This window comes from Copadichromis virginalis, linkage group LG19, assembly GCF_057382275.1.
Source record: "Copadichromis virginalis isolate Kocher_CV1m ecotype Utaka linkage group LG19, C_Virginalis_male_GT1.1, whole genome shotgun sequence".
NCBI lineage: Eukaryota > Metazoa > Chordata > Actinopteri > Cichliformes > Cichlidae > Copadichromis > Copadichromis virginalis.
In genome coordinates, this window is record NC_140636.1 from 21,135,892 (window position 1) to 21,155,247 (window position 19,356).

At 40.4% G+C, this 19,356-nt stretch overlaps 1 protein-coding gene across 1 annotated transcript in view; it reads left to right on the forward strand.

The window, feature by feature from the left end:
• The window catches only part of babam2 (BRISC and BRCA1 A complex member 2), a 121,552-nt gene that overhangs the window by 80,335 nt on the left and 21,861 nt on the right, over positions 1-19,356 (forward strand). The window contains exon 7 of the mRNA XM_085441805.1: positions 2,954-3,063. Within this exon, the coding sequence (XP_085297931.1) occupies positions 2,954-3,063 (110 nt within the window). The remainder of the gene's footprint in view (positions 1-2,953; positions 3,064-19,356) is intronic.

The following is a 19,356-nucleotide window of genomic DNA, read 5'->3' on the forward strand; positions in this document are numbered from 1 at the left end:
AAAGGGTCTGCCTTTAGTTTGTTTGTTTCACTGATGCAATATGACTTGTGACAGCTCCTCGCTGTCTTCTGGGACGAGATCAGTCTGATTCATTCCGCAAAAAGGCTCTCCCTTCAACGGCGCCCTTGGTCTGACCGAATCGAGGGATGGTCCACTGCAGCCCATGCAGAGCTGGCCCATGCTCCCCTCCTAGCCCTCTCCACCTTCCTGTTGGTTCTCATCCGTCTGTTTACTCTCTCCCAGTCCGAAGGAAGCATCCATTAAATCACCTTTAAAGATGAGAACGGGACTTGACAGCTACAAACTGGAGCAAAACAATCTTTTCCCAAACCCCACGCCCACCCCAGCCCCACATCTCCACGCCTGTTCCTATCTGTCCCATATTGTCAGCGGCAGAAGCCGCGAGCGCTGCTGAGAGACGGAGAGCAGCTCTTGTTTACTGATGCACACTATATTGATGTGAGCTGATTCCATCAGGCAACACGTTTGGATGCCACACACCCTGTCGTCTTTCTCTGCCTCCTTTCGACGTCTTATGTCTTTACCCCCTAATGTATCTGCTGCGACAACACACTGCGTGACAGTCAGTGTAGCTTAAGCCATTGTAGTGACCAATAAATACATGTGTTACTATATAAATGTACTGCAGAGTAAAGAGCTGCATTAATAGCCCTTTTTATTTTATTTGCCTTTTCTTTGCCTTTTGGTCCTCTGACATTTTTCTTACTCTCGAGGCTGTAATTATTTATTATTTATTTTATTGTTTTTGATTAATTCGATTGTTTTTTTTTTCTTTAATTAAGCAAATGATTAAAAATCATTCGATTACATGGTGAGAAATTAATTCCACTCCACTTAAGGAGAAAATGTTCAGTGAAGGAGTTTATTTTTCTCAAACCAGAGGTCATTTTTGGTTTTGTTATTAGCACACCAAAGCGTGCGTGATTATTTAATAAGCTTGATTACATTAGAGGCTGCTTTGCTGCAAACTGGTTGCACTGCGCCTCTGTCCATCATGTATGGTGGTTAGATTTCCTCTCACCACGGCGGGCAGCGATTATAACAAATGGATGAGTTCAAACCATCTGTAAGACATTTGATTAACGCTGCTGAGCCTTCATGGAGAGAGATAGGGAGTCGAGAATGGTGTTTGATGTGGAATTGCACTAATGACAGTGCTCGGGAAGTAGCCATGCTCTAGGAAAAACATCACAGAATGAGAAATTAGAACCTCAGAGAGACGGATGAGGTTTGCAGCGAGCAGCTCCGGGTGGCCTCTGCATCCATCTCACACATGATTTGATTGGTGCTCCCAGTCATCAGCTCAGCCTCATGGTGCAGCTGTTGAAGTTAATGTGGCATGAAACAAAACAGATGTTTCTTCTGGTGTCTTCCCTCCTCGCCTTTCCATCTACTTTGATATTTTTGAGGCTTGTGCAATTGTTGTGAAATGTATCATCCAAAACAGGGAACTGTTTGCTTCTCAATCTGAACTCTTTCGAACCTCTTATCAAATCCGTCACTTGCTTCCTTTTGGAAATTTGACACTGCACATGTTATAAATAACTCAAGTGGTTTGAGGTAGATGTAGTGTTATTTTCTGTTTAGCTACTTGTATGTGTACATGCGATGCAACAAAAGCGACAAGGTTATCGTATGAACGGTGGCAGATGTATTGATTAAAATGGAAGTGTGTCTGCTATTAGAGTGACGAGAGCTTCCTGTAAAGAAAAGGCGTAGGAGTCTGCAGATATGCTAGCAGGTGTTCAAGGCTATACTCACGCACAAAAGCACAAGCTAACATTTCCATCATATCCTAAGAAATCATTTCATCCATTGTTGGATGTGCTATATATGTATAAAAAAAACAGGTAAATTGGGGAAATTATGGCCATTTTTCAATTATATACGTGCCTCATAGTTGTGGTAAACTTGCCAGATAAAGTTTCCATTGGACTTTATTTTTATTTTATCTTTTTATTTATTTGTGGCAAGTTCCACTCAAGACTTTTTGACAGCTGTGGCAAGGTTCTCCTCATTGTTAAAGCGGCATCTCATCTCATTGTTCCACACACGTTTTACCGGTCCAACTCCTGGTAGTTGGCAGGTACCAGGTAGTTATATTGTGATTGTGGCCTGTCTGATGCTATCAGGTGCCAGTAAAAACAAGAGAAATATATACGGTATATATTAAGACAAGAAGAGTTTTATAAACTCTTGCCAAATCAAATATTAAAAGAAATATAATTATCTTTAGGTGTACCCCCCACTTTTTTAAACACATGTTTAAACAAATATCAGTCACATTGGCAACTTCTTTGACACCTTTTGCTTCAATTTATTTGGAACTGAATGCTGACATTTGACATTTTTGTTCTTTAAGTTTTGAGCAGTGTTTGTGGTACAGTGAAGCTCGTTGTCCTGTTCGGGGAGACGAGCCATCAGGGCATGCGTTTATCAGAGGTGGCCATGCTTGACCAGAAACAATGATTGGGTTGGTGATATCATTACCATGAATTTAGGTAACATGTTAAGGGAAGCAAACGTCTCACGGTTTTTTCTCCATAGAGGAATATTTGGATAAGTCCAAAGTTGTGCTAACACCAGGTGGTTTTTGTTCATTTGGGTTGTCTTTATTTCCGTTTGCTCCTCCTGCTGCAAAAAATAATTAATTTCTTCTTTAACATTGTTGATGTTGTACTTTTTTCTTTTAAAAGTACATAGCAACTGGAGAATAATGATTTGGTTAGCCATCTTTGATTGATGAGAACCTCGACCAGTTTACCATCTGAATTCGAGACTATGGCACAAGTTTCATTTAATCTCTGACTGACTTTAATGATCTGATTAGTTCATGTGTTTTAATAACTCTGAATGCCTTCATAGTCCATATTTTATTTTTTTATTTATTGTTTGTTTATTTACTAAACCAATCTGGCTTCTTCTATCTAAGGACACAGCACTGGACCCTGGAGAAGATGTGGCCCTTCTCTCAGTGAGCTTTGAGGATGCTGAGGCAACCCAAGTCTTTCCTAAACTGTACCTGTCCCCCAGCATCGAACAGTAAGTGACACTTACCATGTATGGCCATATATAATGTGTGTTCATAGTGATGGCAAGATCAGGAGGGGAAATTAAAAAACATTTACCTTAATTTCACTCTAAAAATCAACTTTCTCAACAAACAATCGACCAAAAACAACTCTTGCCACTGACTTATGTGTTTCTAGTGCTTCCAGTGGAGACTTTAAAGTAAAAAGTTTTTCAGTAACTAACTTTTAAAAGCAGCGCACAGCTAAAGGTGATGTGGCCCAGCTCTGCAGATGCAGGAGATAATCTCTGGATTCGAGTCAGTGTGCTGTGAATCTAGCGACTTATTATGTCACTGTGAATAGTCATACATCCCAGTGTCTGGACTCATCAGACGCTTTTTCAAAAACAATAAGAGAAGAACTAAAAAAAAATGAGATTGATGACACACGGAGTCTGAGCTGAGGGATGACTGGATGTCTGCAGACATCTGGAGTGTTAACTGTGCGAGTGTGTGTGTGCATGTGTGTGTGTGTGTGCGCCTGCGCTCGAATGTTTTCTGAGTCTGTGGGCACTGTGTGGGTATCGCTGCAGTGGGCTTCTTTGTTTAACTTTTTTTTTGTCTTGCTAGATTCAGTGTATGTGTTTGTGTGCATTTGTCACTTTCTATTTGGGTGTGTGTGTTTGTGCAGATGCGTGTTTGTGTGTGTGTTTGGATGCATGCATGCATGTATGTGGGTCTTCATATCTCAAATATATGTCTGTTTTCATGTATTTGAGTGCCCGGGCTTTGCTCAGAACACAATCTCTGTGTAAGTGTGGATGTAGATCTGTGTGTGTGTGTGTGTGTGTGTGTGTGTGTGCGCGTGTGTGTGAATGAGAGAGAGAGAGAGAGCGAGCCAGGTATGGGCCCATTCTGACCTCAGGGCCCCACAGTCTGGGTTTCCGTGCTCAGAATAATCTCGAGCTGATGTTTATTTACAAGCACACGCCCCGTCGCACCAGGTTAAGAGGCCTCTGCTCCCTCCCCCATCACCACCGCCGCCACCACCACCCGTTCTCGCTCTTGCCCTTTCTTTCTTTTCCTCTCTCTCTCTCTCTCTCTCTCTGTCTCTCGTTCTCTTGTCTCAACATGTTTTTTTTTCCACTCTCATCTGTGGCTTCTCTGTCTTGTTCTGCCCTTTAGTTTCTTTATCTGCTATTATTAAATTGTACCTTTCCTTTTGGTGCTTTAAAGATCTTGGAAAGAAAAGCAACTGGACTTGTGTCAGTTTCTTGAAGGCCTCTCACCATCTGAGAAGCTTCTAAGACCAAATGGTGGAGAGTCCCAGGTATTTAAGCCCTAGTGGGAGTTGTCTCTTAATAGGGCTGCTGACCCATTATTGTTCATGTGCCTCATCACACGAGCCAAGGTATGGGTCATTAACAGCAGAGGTTTCAGGTGAAACCATTGTCAGACCTTGCCGCACCCTATCATGTGAGCCATTGAGATCAACTGACATGAGATGTGAGTGGGCGTTAAGGCACCTGTGAAGGGATCTCAAAACTGGATTGGAGATGGCAGACAGTCAGTGTCATAAGTAGGGATGGGTATCGTTTAGGTTTTATCCGATACCGGTGCCAAATCGGTACTTTTGAAACTGTGCCGGTGCTCAAACGGTGCTCAAAGAATGGAGAACACAAAATTGGTCCAAAAACCTCTCATGTTCAGCTGTTTTTTGTAAAAAGATAACAATGTTAGCCTTTTCTGCAGCTATGGGGCATATATGGTATCACTCTTGGCTGGAAGCAGTGCTTAAACAATGTAAAAAACACAAACGTTGTCCAAAAACCTCTCATGTTTAGCTGTTTCCCTCTTTTTCTTTGGTCATTTTAGCCTTTTTGGCCAGGGTGAAGGGAGTATCTGCCATCAAACAAGAGGACAGCCGCATGTAGCTATGATGATGTTTGCTAGTTCACCTTACATGCATTAATGTAATAACGTGGTTAGCCTACTCAACGTAAATTATACACGAACAACATTAAGCTACTCACGCAGAAAAGAACGGCTGCTGCTGCTGCTGCCATCATCATCCGTCATCATTTCTGCTACACTGGCAGGGCTAGGGGCCAGGACTCTCCTCTTCGTGTTTTTGGGGGATGTTGCATAACAGGCAACCCACCCGCAGTAGATGTGCTCGGTGTGAGGTCTCACAGCAAGCTATCAAATATGGCGCATTTCTGGGCTTTTAAAAAAAACGCTATGCGTCGCCAGCTGTTTCATCGGATTTGAGGTGTTACCTCCTTTGACAGTATCACAGTATCAGCTTAAAGCACTTGTTGCAGGCTGCTGAGTTTGCATATTTTGCTGTGAAGTACAGCCAGACTTTTGACCGCTTCGCCCTGGACATTTTTAATCTGTAGCTCTGCTCTAAAAGAGCGTACGTACCTGGGCCCGCCTACTATCCTCGGAAACGTGATGGGTGATTGGCTAGAAGTGTATCACAGCTCAGGAAAAAAAAGCACCGAAATAAAGCACCGAAATGTGCACTGCTTTTCGGTCTGGTTACTACCGTTTATGTCAGAACCAGTGCCATCATGGCACCGGATACCGGTACCCATCCCTAGTCATAAGCTGCTCCCTCTGTTCAAGGATTCCATGTTCACAGTGGACATAGATGGCTTCTTTCACTCCTCTTTCCCGATTATTCCAAGTTTGTGTTTGAGAGTGGTGAGAGTCAAAGAGATAAATGTGTGCGTGTTGGCTTGGGGTAAACTTCAAAGTGGAGGCTTCTACTTCTTGGGTTTTGATTTTGACCCAGGTGTCATCCACATATCTGTACCAGTGGCTAGGTGCTGTCCCTTCAAAAGACCCAAGAGCCTTACTTTGCACTTCCGCCAAGTAAAGATTGGCTACAGTGGGTGACACTGGGGAGCCCGTGGCACATCCATGTTTTTGTCTGTAGAAACCCTCTTTTTATTTAAATTATGTAGCGGTAAGGCAGATCAGAACAGTGTGCAGATCCGATCGAGGGTAAGACTGGTTCTGTTTTATAAGGAGCTGTCTTGCTGTAGTTGTTTTCTGACAGTCTCCACTGCCTCAGTTGTAGGTATGCAAGCGAAGAATGAAACCACATGAAAGGACACGATTGTTTCATTTAGATCCAGTGTAAGCTTCTGGACCTTGTTGGTGAAGTCAGTGGAGTTTTTGATGTGATGGGGTGTGTTCCCCACAACGTCCTTAGATTGCCATGACTGGATGACTGAGAACCTACACAGACATACTTTTAGTGCTTTCAATTTCACTTTTACACATTCTCCTTCTCATGCTAGAAGACTGCTTTTCTTTCACTTTGTAACTCAGTCACTAAAGACAATACATGTTGACACTCCGTTTTCCAGTATGCTGAAAAGAGCAGCGCACAACCAAAGGTGTCCTTTGCTGTGCTCCTTTTGTCATATCGGCTGCATAGTCATAACTTACTGATCACATTACATACAATGACTCAGGTACTTGATCATATTACATACAATGACTCTGGTACAAATACAATGAACTCAGCACGTGAAATGTAACTCTATAGAGTTACATTTCGTTACATTTAGTTTACATTTAGTTACATTTAGAGTTACATACAGTTACGCCCTCAAAGACGTCAATATTTTATAATAATAATTATTAATAATAATAATGATTGTAGTGTATGTATGTTTTTTTCTGAACCCCTCCCTAGTTCAAGCTGGAGGAAACTGTCCTACAAATTAAATGGGGTACCAAGATTCATCTCTATATGGTGACTAGTTGAAATATTTACTTGAAATAAAACGTGTGCATTTGTATACAGAAACTACGTGATCGATGGGGATTCTTGAACCTTTGCCATTTTTATAAATGTGTTTACACTGTAACAATCGCTCAATCATAAAGTACAGACTTTACACGTACATTTTAACAACCACAACAGGGTTTAACTTTTAAACATTGGCCACCTTTGCCATTCTGCACCATTAACTGAGGGTAAAAGACAGAGTGCTGTGGATGGCAGAAGGAGGAGAATATTTCAGAACATTTCATTCAAAGAACCGCGATTGACATAACTGCTGTGGCCATTAATAGCCTTGAGGAAAAGTATTGCCTTGCCTTTTCAGTCATGTCCATCCTCATTTCTGTATTTACAATTAAAAGCCCCTTATTAACTATTGATGTTAATGTTAAGGATTAAATTGTGGGACCTAAAAAATGCTATTTAGGCTTATGATTTGTAGGTTGGTAGATGAAAGTTTACAAATGACTAAAAACGTATGTATAGCAATCAGTGTAAATAGCTGTCGATATTATGAGCTGTACTACATTCACAATGGGTAAATTGAAACTGTTAGAAATTAAATATGTTTTCTTTGAAATTCTCAATTGTAACTGTACCAATTTAGATGCAGACGTAGCAAAAAACACCCATAGTGTATTTATTTTAAAGCAGAAATGTTGCATGTATACTTGAATAAACTGTTGGGCCACCATATGTCATACAAAGGGCTTCAGTGCACTTTGGCATTGATTATCTAATCTTTTACTCCACAGGAGGGGTGAACACCATTGTTCCAAAGATGTTTCCTCATTTTATTGTTTTGGTGATGGAAAACACTGTCTTTAGCCCTAAAACTCCCACAGTTGTTCAGCTGAGTCGAGATTTGGTGACTTTGAAGGCCACAGCATGTGATTCATGTAACATTTTCCTTATCATAAAAAGATATTGTCACTGTGGAAGAGACCACTGGCATCAGGATAGAAATGTTTTACTGGATAAAGGTGATTACTCTGAATTCTGGTTATTTTTTTTAATGTACCACTAGTCTGTATGCAAGCAATAATAGAGAGAGCAACATCTTTGCAAAGAAAGAACTACCCTAACCTTGATGAAGTACTCTTTCATTAATGATTTTATACAGTCGATGAAGCACTGAACAGATACGCAAGTCTTTTTAATTCCTCTGTGTTCCTGACCAGATTCAATCACCTTGTTTTTAAAAGGATTTTTGTTTTGATTGACACTCCTCTGCACAGAAAATCCACTTGGTTGAAGAGGCTTTCATCAGGAGTGCTGTTGTGTTGTTCAAATCGTTTCTGTTGCATATGTCTGCCTGTTTATGATCAAGCCCTGCGTGTGAGAGAAAAACTGACCTTTCCGCTCCCTCCAGACCAGACTGAAGCTGTTGCAGTGCTGTTGGAGGCTCTCCTCCTCTGCCAGTTGCATGAGGAGAGCAGACAGGAGGTGGCTAAAGGCAGAAGGATGGGAAGCATAAAGTGGGGAGTTCTGGCACAGGGGGGATGGAGAAGGGCTGTTGTCGGCACAACAGTAGGGTGGTAGATAAAGATGCTATAAAACAAACCCTGCTTGCGAGATAAAATGCCGAGGCTTAACAGTACCACATAAAGCCAAACTCTCATTTATCATCCCTCTTCCACAAATTAATGCTGCCTCTTTGTCTTGAGATATTTGCACATATGCATATCAAGGCCATCCATGAATATGCTCTGCTACATGGTTTTGTGCACCTTTTTTGTCAGCTGTGTGGGAGTGTGTTAATTCATGACCCAGGGCGAAAATGTCTTCTTCACCGTTGTTTGAAGACAACCAACTGTACGTGTGTACGAGTTTGTGTATCAGTGCATTTGTGTTGCACTCATCCTGGATGCTACTTAATTTAGCATGCAGATGTGTGAGAGCCAGCCTATTTGCTGTACGTGTTATTATGCAGATCTGTTACCCTTGTTAGTTTCTCTCCATGTCCTCTCTGACCCTTGTTAGTCTTTGGTCATGTGTAGCTGCCCATTATCTCTGCATCTGCTCCAGTGAAGAGGAAAAATCATTGTGCCCGCACATTTCTGTGGTTTTCTAGGAAGCATTTGATGGACAGCAACGTTCAAGAGGTTCTGCATTAATCCAAGCTGCCACAAATGTTCGCGATATCTTATAATGCCAAGATAAAATTCACATCAAAGCCGATTTGGAAATTGTTTAAATCAGTCCTAATTTTATCAAATGGTGAATGTAGCAGCTGACAAGTACACAGACTGGCTCAGCTTCAGTGTTGGTACAGGGTGTCATATCAACTACATCAATTCAGTGTCAAAATGTTCCAGGCTTCTTTATGTCTGCAGTCTTTCTGTCATTCTATCTTTTAATCATCTCATGAATTTTATGTCTCTGTGCTGGCGACAGCTGTGGCCGGAGGCATTCTGTTATCAGGTCGTGCCTTTGTCAGTCTTTCTCATCCTTTTGAACCCAGTATATCTCTTGAACAGCTGGAGGAAAATTTCTTTAAATTTGAAGGCATTCACTCAATGATGAGCTGATTAAAATCTGGTAGTCAGAGATATTGTGATCTCATATCGGTCCCTAAGTCGTGAAGAGATCCCAAATATCCATTTGTTGTTCAAAGGTCTCTTAGACCTCACATTCATCACCTTTTCATAAATGCTTTTGAACATCTTGTGGGAATTTCTTCAAATCTGCCGCACTCAGTTGGATTTATAGAAAATTAGGAAGTCAGAGGTCTTGAAGAGACCTTGAGGGGTTGTCTTAAAACTAAACTTTCACTTATCCTCCAGAACCTGGTGGTCAAATGTCACTAGGACTTGATTTCCATCCCAGTCTCATAAAATGGTATCAGGAATATTTTGCAGGAATTTCAGTACCCCAGGATGAACTAATTATATTTCTCAGTTCAGAGGTAAATGCGACCTCATTTGAATCTTTTTTGCCATTTTAATTTTAACCTATTGATATTTTAAAAAATCATGCTATTCTGTCAGAATCATATTTCATAATTTTATCTTATAGTAAATTCTAGTTCTCAAAAGAAAAACAAATACAGCCACTGTTGCCTAGAACAACTGAGGGAGTCATTTTGACCCCAAAAGAATTAATGTTAATGTTTCAACCTGTATTGTTCACACCCATTTCGACATAAGGCTGCTTTAACATGAGCCAGAGCTAGCTAGATGTGATTGATAGATACATATAGAGAGGACTGTACTTAGAAAAGAGGAATAATTACTGCAGGGCTGAAGGGGTCGCAGATGTTGAGCCCGTTGAGAGAGGGGGAGAACCAGGCTGTGCAGAGCAGCGGGGGAACCATAGCTGAACTGAGCAGACAGTTCAGTGTTTTGAGAAATAATCCAAGGAAATAGAGTAAAAGTAATAGATAGATATGATAGACATGATAGATGTTCACTGATCAGTCTGTTTCATTGTGAGGTTCTGGTTTTAAACAGTCTTTGTTATAATTAATGCTTTAAAAAAAAACATTTCCAAAATGTTGTTACAGTACAATAATTTAATTATTTAGATGTATTAACTACTGTCTTGTTTGTTGTACCCTTTTTTAAAAAGTAGATTCTTCAATATATTACCTTTCGAGACTGTATTGAAATAATCTATATCGTTTGTAAAACTAAATAAATTCTCTTAAGTATAATCTTAAATGCTTATTTTCGTCAAATCTTTCCTTAATTAGAATTAATGGAATTATCAACATCTTCAAGAAATGACTTCTTTACCGTGAATGCGACTGTTGCAGGATGGCAGCAAAGTGATCCTCTTGGCAGTTTTGAAATGTGGGCCATTCACCATGCTAATTCACATTGTGAATACAGTAAGCCAAGAAACTTCCCAGCCTGTGATCTCACTTCATTTTGCACACAGCACCTGCAGTTTTCAACTAAAGCAGGACACGGTGAAGCGGGTAGTCGCGCTGTCGTTTGTAACTTCTTATCTGACAGCCCAGTGTGGCTGCTGCTTCTTCTTGTTCCATTACTCTCCTACGCAGAAGGCATTTCAGTTTTATTTCTCAGTCATGCATCTCTTACGCGGCTCAGCAGATATCTTTGTGTTTTAATCAGTCCACACCGACTGTGTAACAGCTCACATTTTACACACAGTAAAGACACGCACCTGCAGCCCAGCCCATAGTCTTATGCTGCAATCCCATTTTCTTCAGTTTTTCATGCATTACTACATTGATTTTGAATCCGGTTTTGAGTGCTGCCAAAATGCAACGCGGTGCCTGAGCACATCCTTTGGTGACACAGGCAGCAGACTGAAGCTGCTATTTTTCCAGCTGAATGCTTTAAATGTAAAGCGGTGGCAATAGGATGTTCCGTTGAATTAGTGGCAACTTCATATAGCTTTGATATGGTGCAAAGAAAGCAAACAAGATGAGATGCACAGGATTACACACTGCATTGTTGTTCAGAGTCTGAAACCAGCATGGCAAGGCAGGACCCTGCCACTACCAATAAAGACAAAATGAGAGATAATTAAGTAATTTTATACACTTCAAGACATCTGCTGAATATGCTGGCTATGAATAGTATCAAAAACGTGACTTTTGTTAAATGGAAAAACTATTTCCGCTGGGTATCAGCTGCAAGCTGCAGGGCCTCTCCAACTAGAACTGTAGCTCACCAAGGCTGTATAGCAGAAATCTTGGAGTCCGTTATTTGTCACAAAGAATGTCGCAATAAAAATATTGCAGACTCTTTAAAATCCTGAATTAACAATTGATTTAAGGGCGCCTACAAACGTGGAATACCTCAAATAGAATTTAAATCAATGTTAAAGTTACTTAAAAAGTGGGAAGCGAAGCAGCTGTGGACAACTTCAGCTCATTTCAGCTTTGGTTCTGGTACCACTGGATTTCAGGCAATTACATCCATTCAGTGTCCAGACGTTTGAAGCTTTCTGTACCTGCCTGCTTGCATTACAACATTTTATCACTCTCTTCATAGCTGTCCTGTCCATGTATTTCTTAATTTACTTTCTCAACTTCTTAACTCTTGTCTCCTCCGTCGTATGTCTCTGTACCCACCCCTCCTCCCGGTTTTCACATGTCTGCCGCTTGTCTCTTTTCTCTCCATCTTTCTCCGCTTTTCTATCACTCTCTCTCCTCTGCTGATCCCTCTGGCTGATCCTCAAAGGGAACCGAGAGAGTGAGTGGGACTTAAAAGAGAGAGAAGCGCTGTGCTCTACCCAGCAAGGTCGTCCCTCGCTCGACTGAAACACAGCGAGGAAAAGAGGAAAAAAAAAAAACACAACACACACACACAACACAGGAAAACGGAGAGCTCTTTCCCTCTCTCATTTTCTCTTTCCTCCATCTCTCTACTCTTCTCTCACATCACTCCTGAGTTGTTTGATATCTCACTTTTACTCTCCTTCAGCAGGGGCTCAGATCTGAGTTCCGTGAACGCAAACTCGTAAGCCCCCTGAGCTACAGTGTTATACCTCTTCGTCTATTCCCTCTTCCTCTCTCTTTCTTGCTCTCCCTGTTACCTTTTCTTCCCGTGTCCATCAGTGTAATGTTCTCTGCCTTACAGAGCAGCAATGGGAGAAAAAAAAATGTTGAAATACCCCGACCGACACCCACATTTTTACCGATAATGTACAGTGTGAGACTGTTGCATCGGCTCCTGTCTCTGATGAGGACCGTTTTGCTTCTTTTTCTGTAGAAATTATTGATTATGAGAAGTAAAAACACTGTTATTCTGTAGGTTCAGAGATGCACCTGGTTAAGATTCAGTCTTCATTTGTTATATAATGTTTTAAGGGAAGCCTAGAAGAAAATATACTGTGAAAAGCATGGTGTCACGCTTTGTGGCTCTTATGCTTTTTCCTCCCTACTCGTTTAAAGTAGCTGTTAAGTGTTAAATAGATGTAGACATTTAGAGCGCGCAAAGGAAAAAAAAGTAAGCTTTGGAGGCGTCTTTACACAGAATCTGTTGTCAAGCCAAATCATGTCTTTAATGACTTGTGTTGTAATGGAGGTCATGGTATGATCAGGCCTAGAAATGCGAGATTCAAGCATCCCAGCGAAACAGAATATTAACGAGTAAACGCAGTAGTATGGTCACTGAGATTAAGTGCGTCAGGTGGGTGTATGCTGGTTTTATAAACAGTCAAATTAAATTCTACTTATTATGCTCATTTCCAGCAGCATATTGTTGTTCTTGGACTCTGTGAGAGTAGATTTTCATGACTCACACTTTTAAAATTTATCTTTTAGTTGTCTCTGAGTTCATGCTCCATCTAAAATAAGGTGTTTTAGCTCCTCCCGCTTTAAGGAACACCCCTCTTTGGTCCTAAACATAAAGGTTAAACATCCTAAACAAACAAGGGAGTAAAATAGCGAGGGCTATGACATCATACAGATCAGGAGTAGAAAAAAAAACTCTGTCAGAGTTAATGTTTGGAGCTGTCAGGGATTGCTTGTACATACCGGTATGTCAGTTGTCCTGTTGTCTCCTTGCAGCATCACTGACAGGGCAGCAGAGGTGGTTATCAACCTTCCAGAATGCCTAACCTTAACCCATGTGCAAAAGACATTTCCTAGCTTTATGGTTGTCTTTGGTTATCTTAGACCTACAGTTCTACTATACAGTCCTTTTGTATGTGTGTGCGCGTGCGTGCATGTAAAATATCTCAGTGTCTCTTCTCTGCTCTTCACCTGCCATTCCCACACACAGTGGAGTTTTTCACAGACGGAGACAAAAAAGTTGAGGAGACAACGCTAGGTTTAAAAATTCAGTCCAGCAGTCATACTTATTTCTGTCATCTTATAATGATGGCTCAGTATTGCTCCGCACACTTTACTTTCACAGTGGGGTAAAAGTCCAGGCTCAAACCTGTATTCACGCACCCATGCATGCCCAGAAATGTGTTACAAGTGGTTGTTATATGTGAAGATGCTACATGAATTTATAGGGAGGCAGATTAATTTATTCTGGAATAAAATTTTAGTCTTCTTGTCCTGACAAGCAGGAGAGCCCTACATATAGTATCCACCACTGCAACAATGTACATATGAAGGAATAAACAGAGGCAGAATGTGTTCTCCTTGAAGGTTCCTTAGAATAAGTCTCACATTAAGTATAGAATGATTTCTGCAGAGAGAACTGCCATTTTTTTCATCTTTTAACTGAAGGCTTTGTTATCCACATGCCCTGAATATCAATTTTATATCGATTTTTAACATTTCTTGTCAGGGTCATGGAAAATTTGTCACATAAAACAATCTTTATTGGCCAACAGGTATGCAGCTAGGGCCATATATATGATATATTACAATAATAGGAGTGACAGAATCTACATCCTGAGGAAGAAGGAAAGCACTGGTGAATTTAGCAACACAAAATACCTGTGGTGGATGATCGCAGAATCATTTCCATTGTGACAACAGCCAACCAACTGAACAACACTCTCTCCAGGATATAGACATATCGATATACCACACTTGCATAAAAAGAAAACTGCATGAAAATAAATACAGAGGGTTCGCTGCAAGGTGTAAGCCACTCCTTAGCTTTAAGAATAGAAAGGATAGGTTGGACTTTGCTAAAAAAAACAAATAGCTGGCACAGATCTGGAAACAGTCTTTGGACAGATGAAACCAAGATCAACAACTACCAGATTAATGGCAAGAAAAAACTAAGACGCGCAACCGCATCCAAAGCATACCGCATCATCTGTAAAACATGGTGGGGGCAGTGTGATGGCTTGGCCGTGCATGGCTGCCAGTGGCACTGGCACACAACTGTCTATTGATGATGTGACACACGACAGAAGCAGCAGAATAAATCTGATGTGTTCAGAGACATGCTGTCTACTCAAATCCAGCTAAATGATTGGGCAGCATTTCATAATACAAATGGACAATGACCTAAAACATACAGCCAAGCAATCCAGGAGTTTATTAAAGCAAAGAAGTGGAATATTCTTGAATGGCCAAGTCAGTCATCTGATCTGAACCCATTTGAGCATGCATTTCTCTTGTTGAAGACTAAACTTCGGGCAGAAAGGCTCACAAACAAATAGCAACTGAAACTCACTGCAGCAAAGGCCTGGCACAGCATGAGTTCATGAGTTCAAGACTTCAAGCTGTCATTTCCAGCAAAGGGTTTTGAACCAAGTATTAGAAATAAACATTTTATTTTCTGTTATTTAATTTGTCAATTACGTAGATATAACACCTGGAATTGATTTGAGGTGTGGTGCTTGAATTTGGAGGATTTAGATGTGAACACACAACATTCATTTGTCCAATTACTTTTGAACCCCTGAAATAAAAGGATTGTGTTAAAAAATGCTTTAGATCCTCACTTTTTTTTTTTGTTCAACCCACTGAATCAAAGTTGAAAGTCTGCTCTTCATTTTTCATTTAAATTCACTGTTGAAAAAAGTTGTCTATGTCCAAAGCTCCCTCACCTTGCAAAGCAGCAGGATTCAAACTTGACTAGACTTGAAAAAAACACTATCAGAAGGGTTTAAGTGTGCACTTAGAAGCAAACTAAAGTCTGTTTAGCACAGTCGGAATCCTATAAAGAACTACTGGCCAATAAGAGCACGGCTACTGGCATGCTTTAGGTGATCAGCCAATTATCAGCCAATTATTTTTCCCTTGAAGGACTTCCCGGATGGTTATGCAAAAAATGTGCTGTTTGCATCTTTTAATAAATTCTTCATTGAAAAATGTAGACAGTGAAAACTACATGGAAAATAGCTGTGTGGTCCAATCATTTTCCTGTGTTGAATAAGACTCTGTTTCTGGGAATATGTTTGTTGTTTATCTACAGACTAACTCAAATATATTTAATTCTGAACATAAACTGAATGGGGGAAAAAAGCTCAGAAAGAGACTAAGGCCACACAGAGAAATGTAAGACTACATACCAATCAGTCACAACATTAAAACCACCTGCTTACTTTATGGATCCTTCTTGGGCTGTCAGAACACCTCAGACTTTCTGGAGCGTGAGCTCAGGCGCTCTTTTGGTGACCTGTGGTGTCTGGTAACTGGATTTTTTCAACAAGCTCTTGGTTGCAGTGTTGGGCCCTTTATGTGGGTTCAATATGAGTGGAGGTCTGTGTGGAGGTCTACTTCACACCTTCGTCATGTTTTTCCACCTATTCCAGAGAAGTTTTTGCAGTTTTTCTTTGTGCATTAAACTGTAATTTTCATTCAGGTGTACTGTAGTACTGTAAGGAGATTGTGTTGTGCAGTTTGCACCAACATTAGAGAGTTCTAGTATTTAATATCGCTCTGGAGTCATCATCGAGAGACACGCATCTGCGAAGGCTCTCAGTTCATTCTCATTTTATGTCTCCTTCTCCAACTGTTCCATAACCAGATTCATCGCCCTTTTCATTTTCACTTTTACTTCTCGTTTACCTGATTGTACTGTGCCCATGAGATGAGTTGGATACATCTCTCCTTCCCCCAGAAAACCTGCTGCATTGCATAAAAGAATCGAGTGGGCACCGTCTCTGCCCCCAAACCAGATTTAGGAGCCCAGAAAAATCAACACAGAGAGACAGTTTTAGGCTGCAGTGCACTAATGTTTGTGTATCTGCATTTGCCTTTAGGTGCCTGTGTGTGAGTGTGTTACTGTGTGCGTGTGCATGCATGCACATACTTTCCTGCCTGCTGATGTGTGTAAGTTTATGTGTGTGGGTGTACAGTTTGTGTGTGTGTGTCTGTGTGTCCCTTCTCCTGGGTCTGTCGAGGTGTTTTATAGTCTTTGAAAATCTTTGCATTTCCATCAGATATTTTTCAAGGTTTTGTGAACATCTTGTCACAGTCAGAAATTGTCAGTCTGATAAAATAAATTCAGCACTAACCCAGCAAACCTACTTGACAGTATAAGATGTCAGTGCAGACACTTCTCTCACTCTCAGCAGCTCCAAGCACTGCCACTTCTTCCCCCTCCTTGTATCCTTGAAGATGTTGTGTTTTTCTATAAGTCTGTGCAAAGCGAGGTTTGTGATGCTACTTCACATGCATTTAAATAACAAGCAAGTACTAACGATTGTTTGTTAGTTCTACATGTATTAATACAACTTTGATGAAGCAGTTTAGAGGAATGAATCACTTTGAATAAATAGGTAAAGGAAATGCTGTCGATGCCATCCATCCGTCCATCAATTCATCCATCTTCTACCACATATCTGGGTCCAGGTCACAGGTGTCCCAAGCCAGCTGAGAGATGTACACTTTCCATCTTATCCTGGGTCTGTCATCCTTCCATTAGGCATCTTTATCAAATACTCCAGGTGTTTGAACCACCTCACCTATCTCCTTTTGATGTGCAGGAGTAGCATCTCTGAAGCTCTTCCCAAATGGTCGAACTCTTCACCTTATCTCTAAACCCAGATGCTCTACGGATTAAGTTCATTTCCACGGCTTGTATCCAGGATCTCATTCTCTCAGTCCTTACCTAACCTCGAGACATAGGCGAGGGCAGGGATGTGGATTGACAGGAAAATCGACAGCTTCACTTTCACGTTCAGTTCCCTCTTCACCACAGCAGACCAGTACAGCATCTGCATCACTGCCAATGCTGCACCAATCCTTCTGTCAGTCTCCACTCTCCCCTCACTTATTAAAAAAGACCTTGAGATACTTGAACTGAGCCAGAGTGAGAACTCCGCCCTTTTTTCCAATGAGATAAACTGCCTCAGAATGAAAGCATTTATTCTCAACCCAGACTCTTCATAATCAGATGCAAACCACCTCAGTGTGATCTGGAGGTCACCAACTGATGAAGCTAGAACAACTGGATCGTCTGTAAACAGCAGAGAGGTTATCCTGAGGTCACCAAACCGGAAACGCTGCCGTTTGCCTGCACGAAGAAATCCCGTCCAAAACAAATGATGAAAAGAATCTTGTAGATGCATGAAAGAAAAAGAAAAAATTAGCAAGATCACATACAGAAAAATATTAACATGCTTTTTTTCCCAACATTTGATGAATGTTAAAACATCATTATTGTAAAAAATTATTTTAACACAAATGAATTGAAGCTAGAAAATATCAAAATGTAGTGAAAAAGGGAGAACTTTCAGATGATATATATATAAATTGTTTTGACCGGTCAAATACACTATGAGTTTTCTCCGGTGAATTATCAGATACCAGATACTGATAGCAGTGCTTTTGTCATTATTCTGTCTCTCTGCAATTTTGTGTTTCTTCAATCAGATCTCCAAAAACTGTTTAAAACATAGGTTTAAAGCTTTCTTTGTCTTTTTCCCCTTCAGGTAAAAAAAGAAATGTAGAAATAATTCAGAAATATCAGCTAAGTTGAGGATGTGTGGGTGTTTGGTCACATTTGATTAGCACTAGCCTGGCAAAAACAAGACTCTCCCACAGCTGTCATCAGACCAGCATGCAGACGTGAAGCCAAAATATCGTTTAGTGACTGAAATGGCAAAGTGAGGTCATTTATGAACCCATTCGATTTTATACTTTTTTAATACTTACATTTTTGAGTTGTATCTGTTTCTTTGCCACGTGACCAGGAATCAAATGAAACAAAAGTAGACTCTAAAATCCAAAATTTCAAAATAGTTAATTCCTCAAATTTATGTTAAACATTTAAGAAAAAAAATAGTTAATTTAAAAATTATTGTTATTTTTTTTTTATTATTATTTTTAATTTAAAAAAAAGTCTTCTTCTGCCTTCTTTCAACCGTGAGATTATTGTGCAGTCAACTTTCCTGTTTGTCCTTGACTATGGAGATACTATGTGTGTATTATCACACTGCCCGAGCAACACTGCAGCAGTTAATCTCCTGTATCAAAGTGCACTACACTTTATCATTGACACATTTTATATTCATCATTTTCACTGTATTTGAAGGTTTATAGAGATTTTAAAGTCATTCCACCTTTTCACTCAAAGAACACTGCTATTGAAGCTTTATCATTCATCTCTCCCCTCATTGAAATCATGTAACAGCAATTCTTGATCCAGGAAATACTTAGATATCTTACAGACGCGCCTTGGGTACATGTTGTTTCATTCGTTGTTCAAATAAACTCAGGAGTGTCCTACACTCCCCTTGGAGATCTTAGATATTCACTATGTTTTATAGGATTCTTTCAAGTGTTTTAATGTCTTTGTTTATTGTGTCATTGTCCTCATTTAATGAGACACAACAGTAAGAGAGTTTAGTTGCAATTAGACTGTTTGATTAAATAAAAATTTCGTAATCTTTTCTTACAGTAGAAGTGGTAAAGTGACATTTGTGTAACTTTCGTTAGTGAATGAGAGCACAGTTATAAAGAGAGCTGTCCGTTTAAAGTCAAAGTGCAGTGAGTTCACCTTTACAACCTGCAGGTGTGCTAAGTTGAGTTCACTGGAGCACTGCACAGGGCCTCATTCACAAACAGTGCATGTGCTCAAATCATGTTTATGAAAGCACAAATCTGAGGATCATTTGTTTGTACTGTGCATACAGATTTAGAACTGCCTCAGACCGGATGCACGCACAAATCATGGCGGCCAGA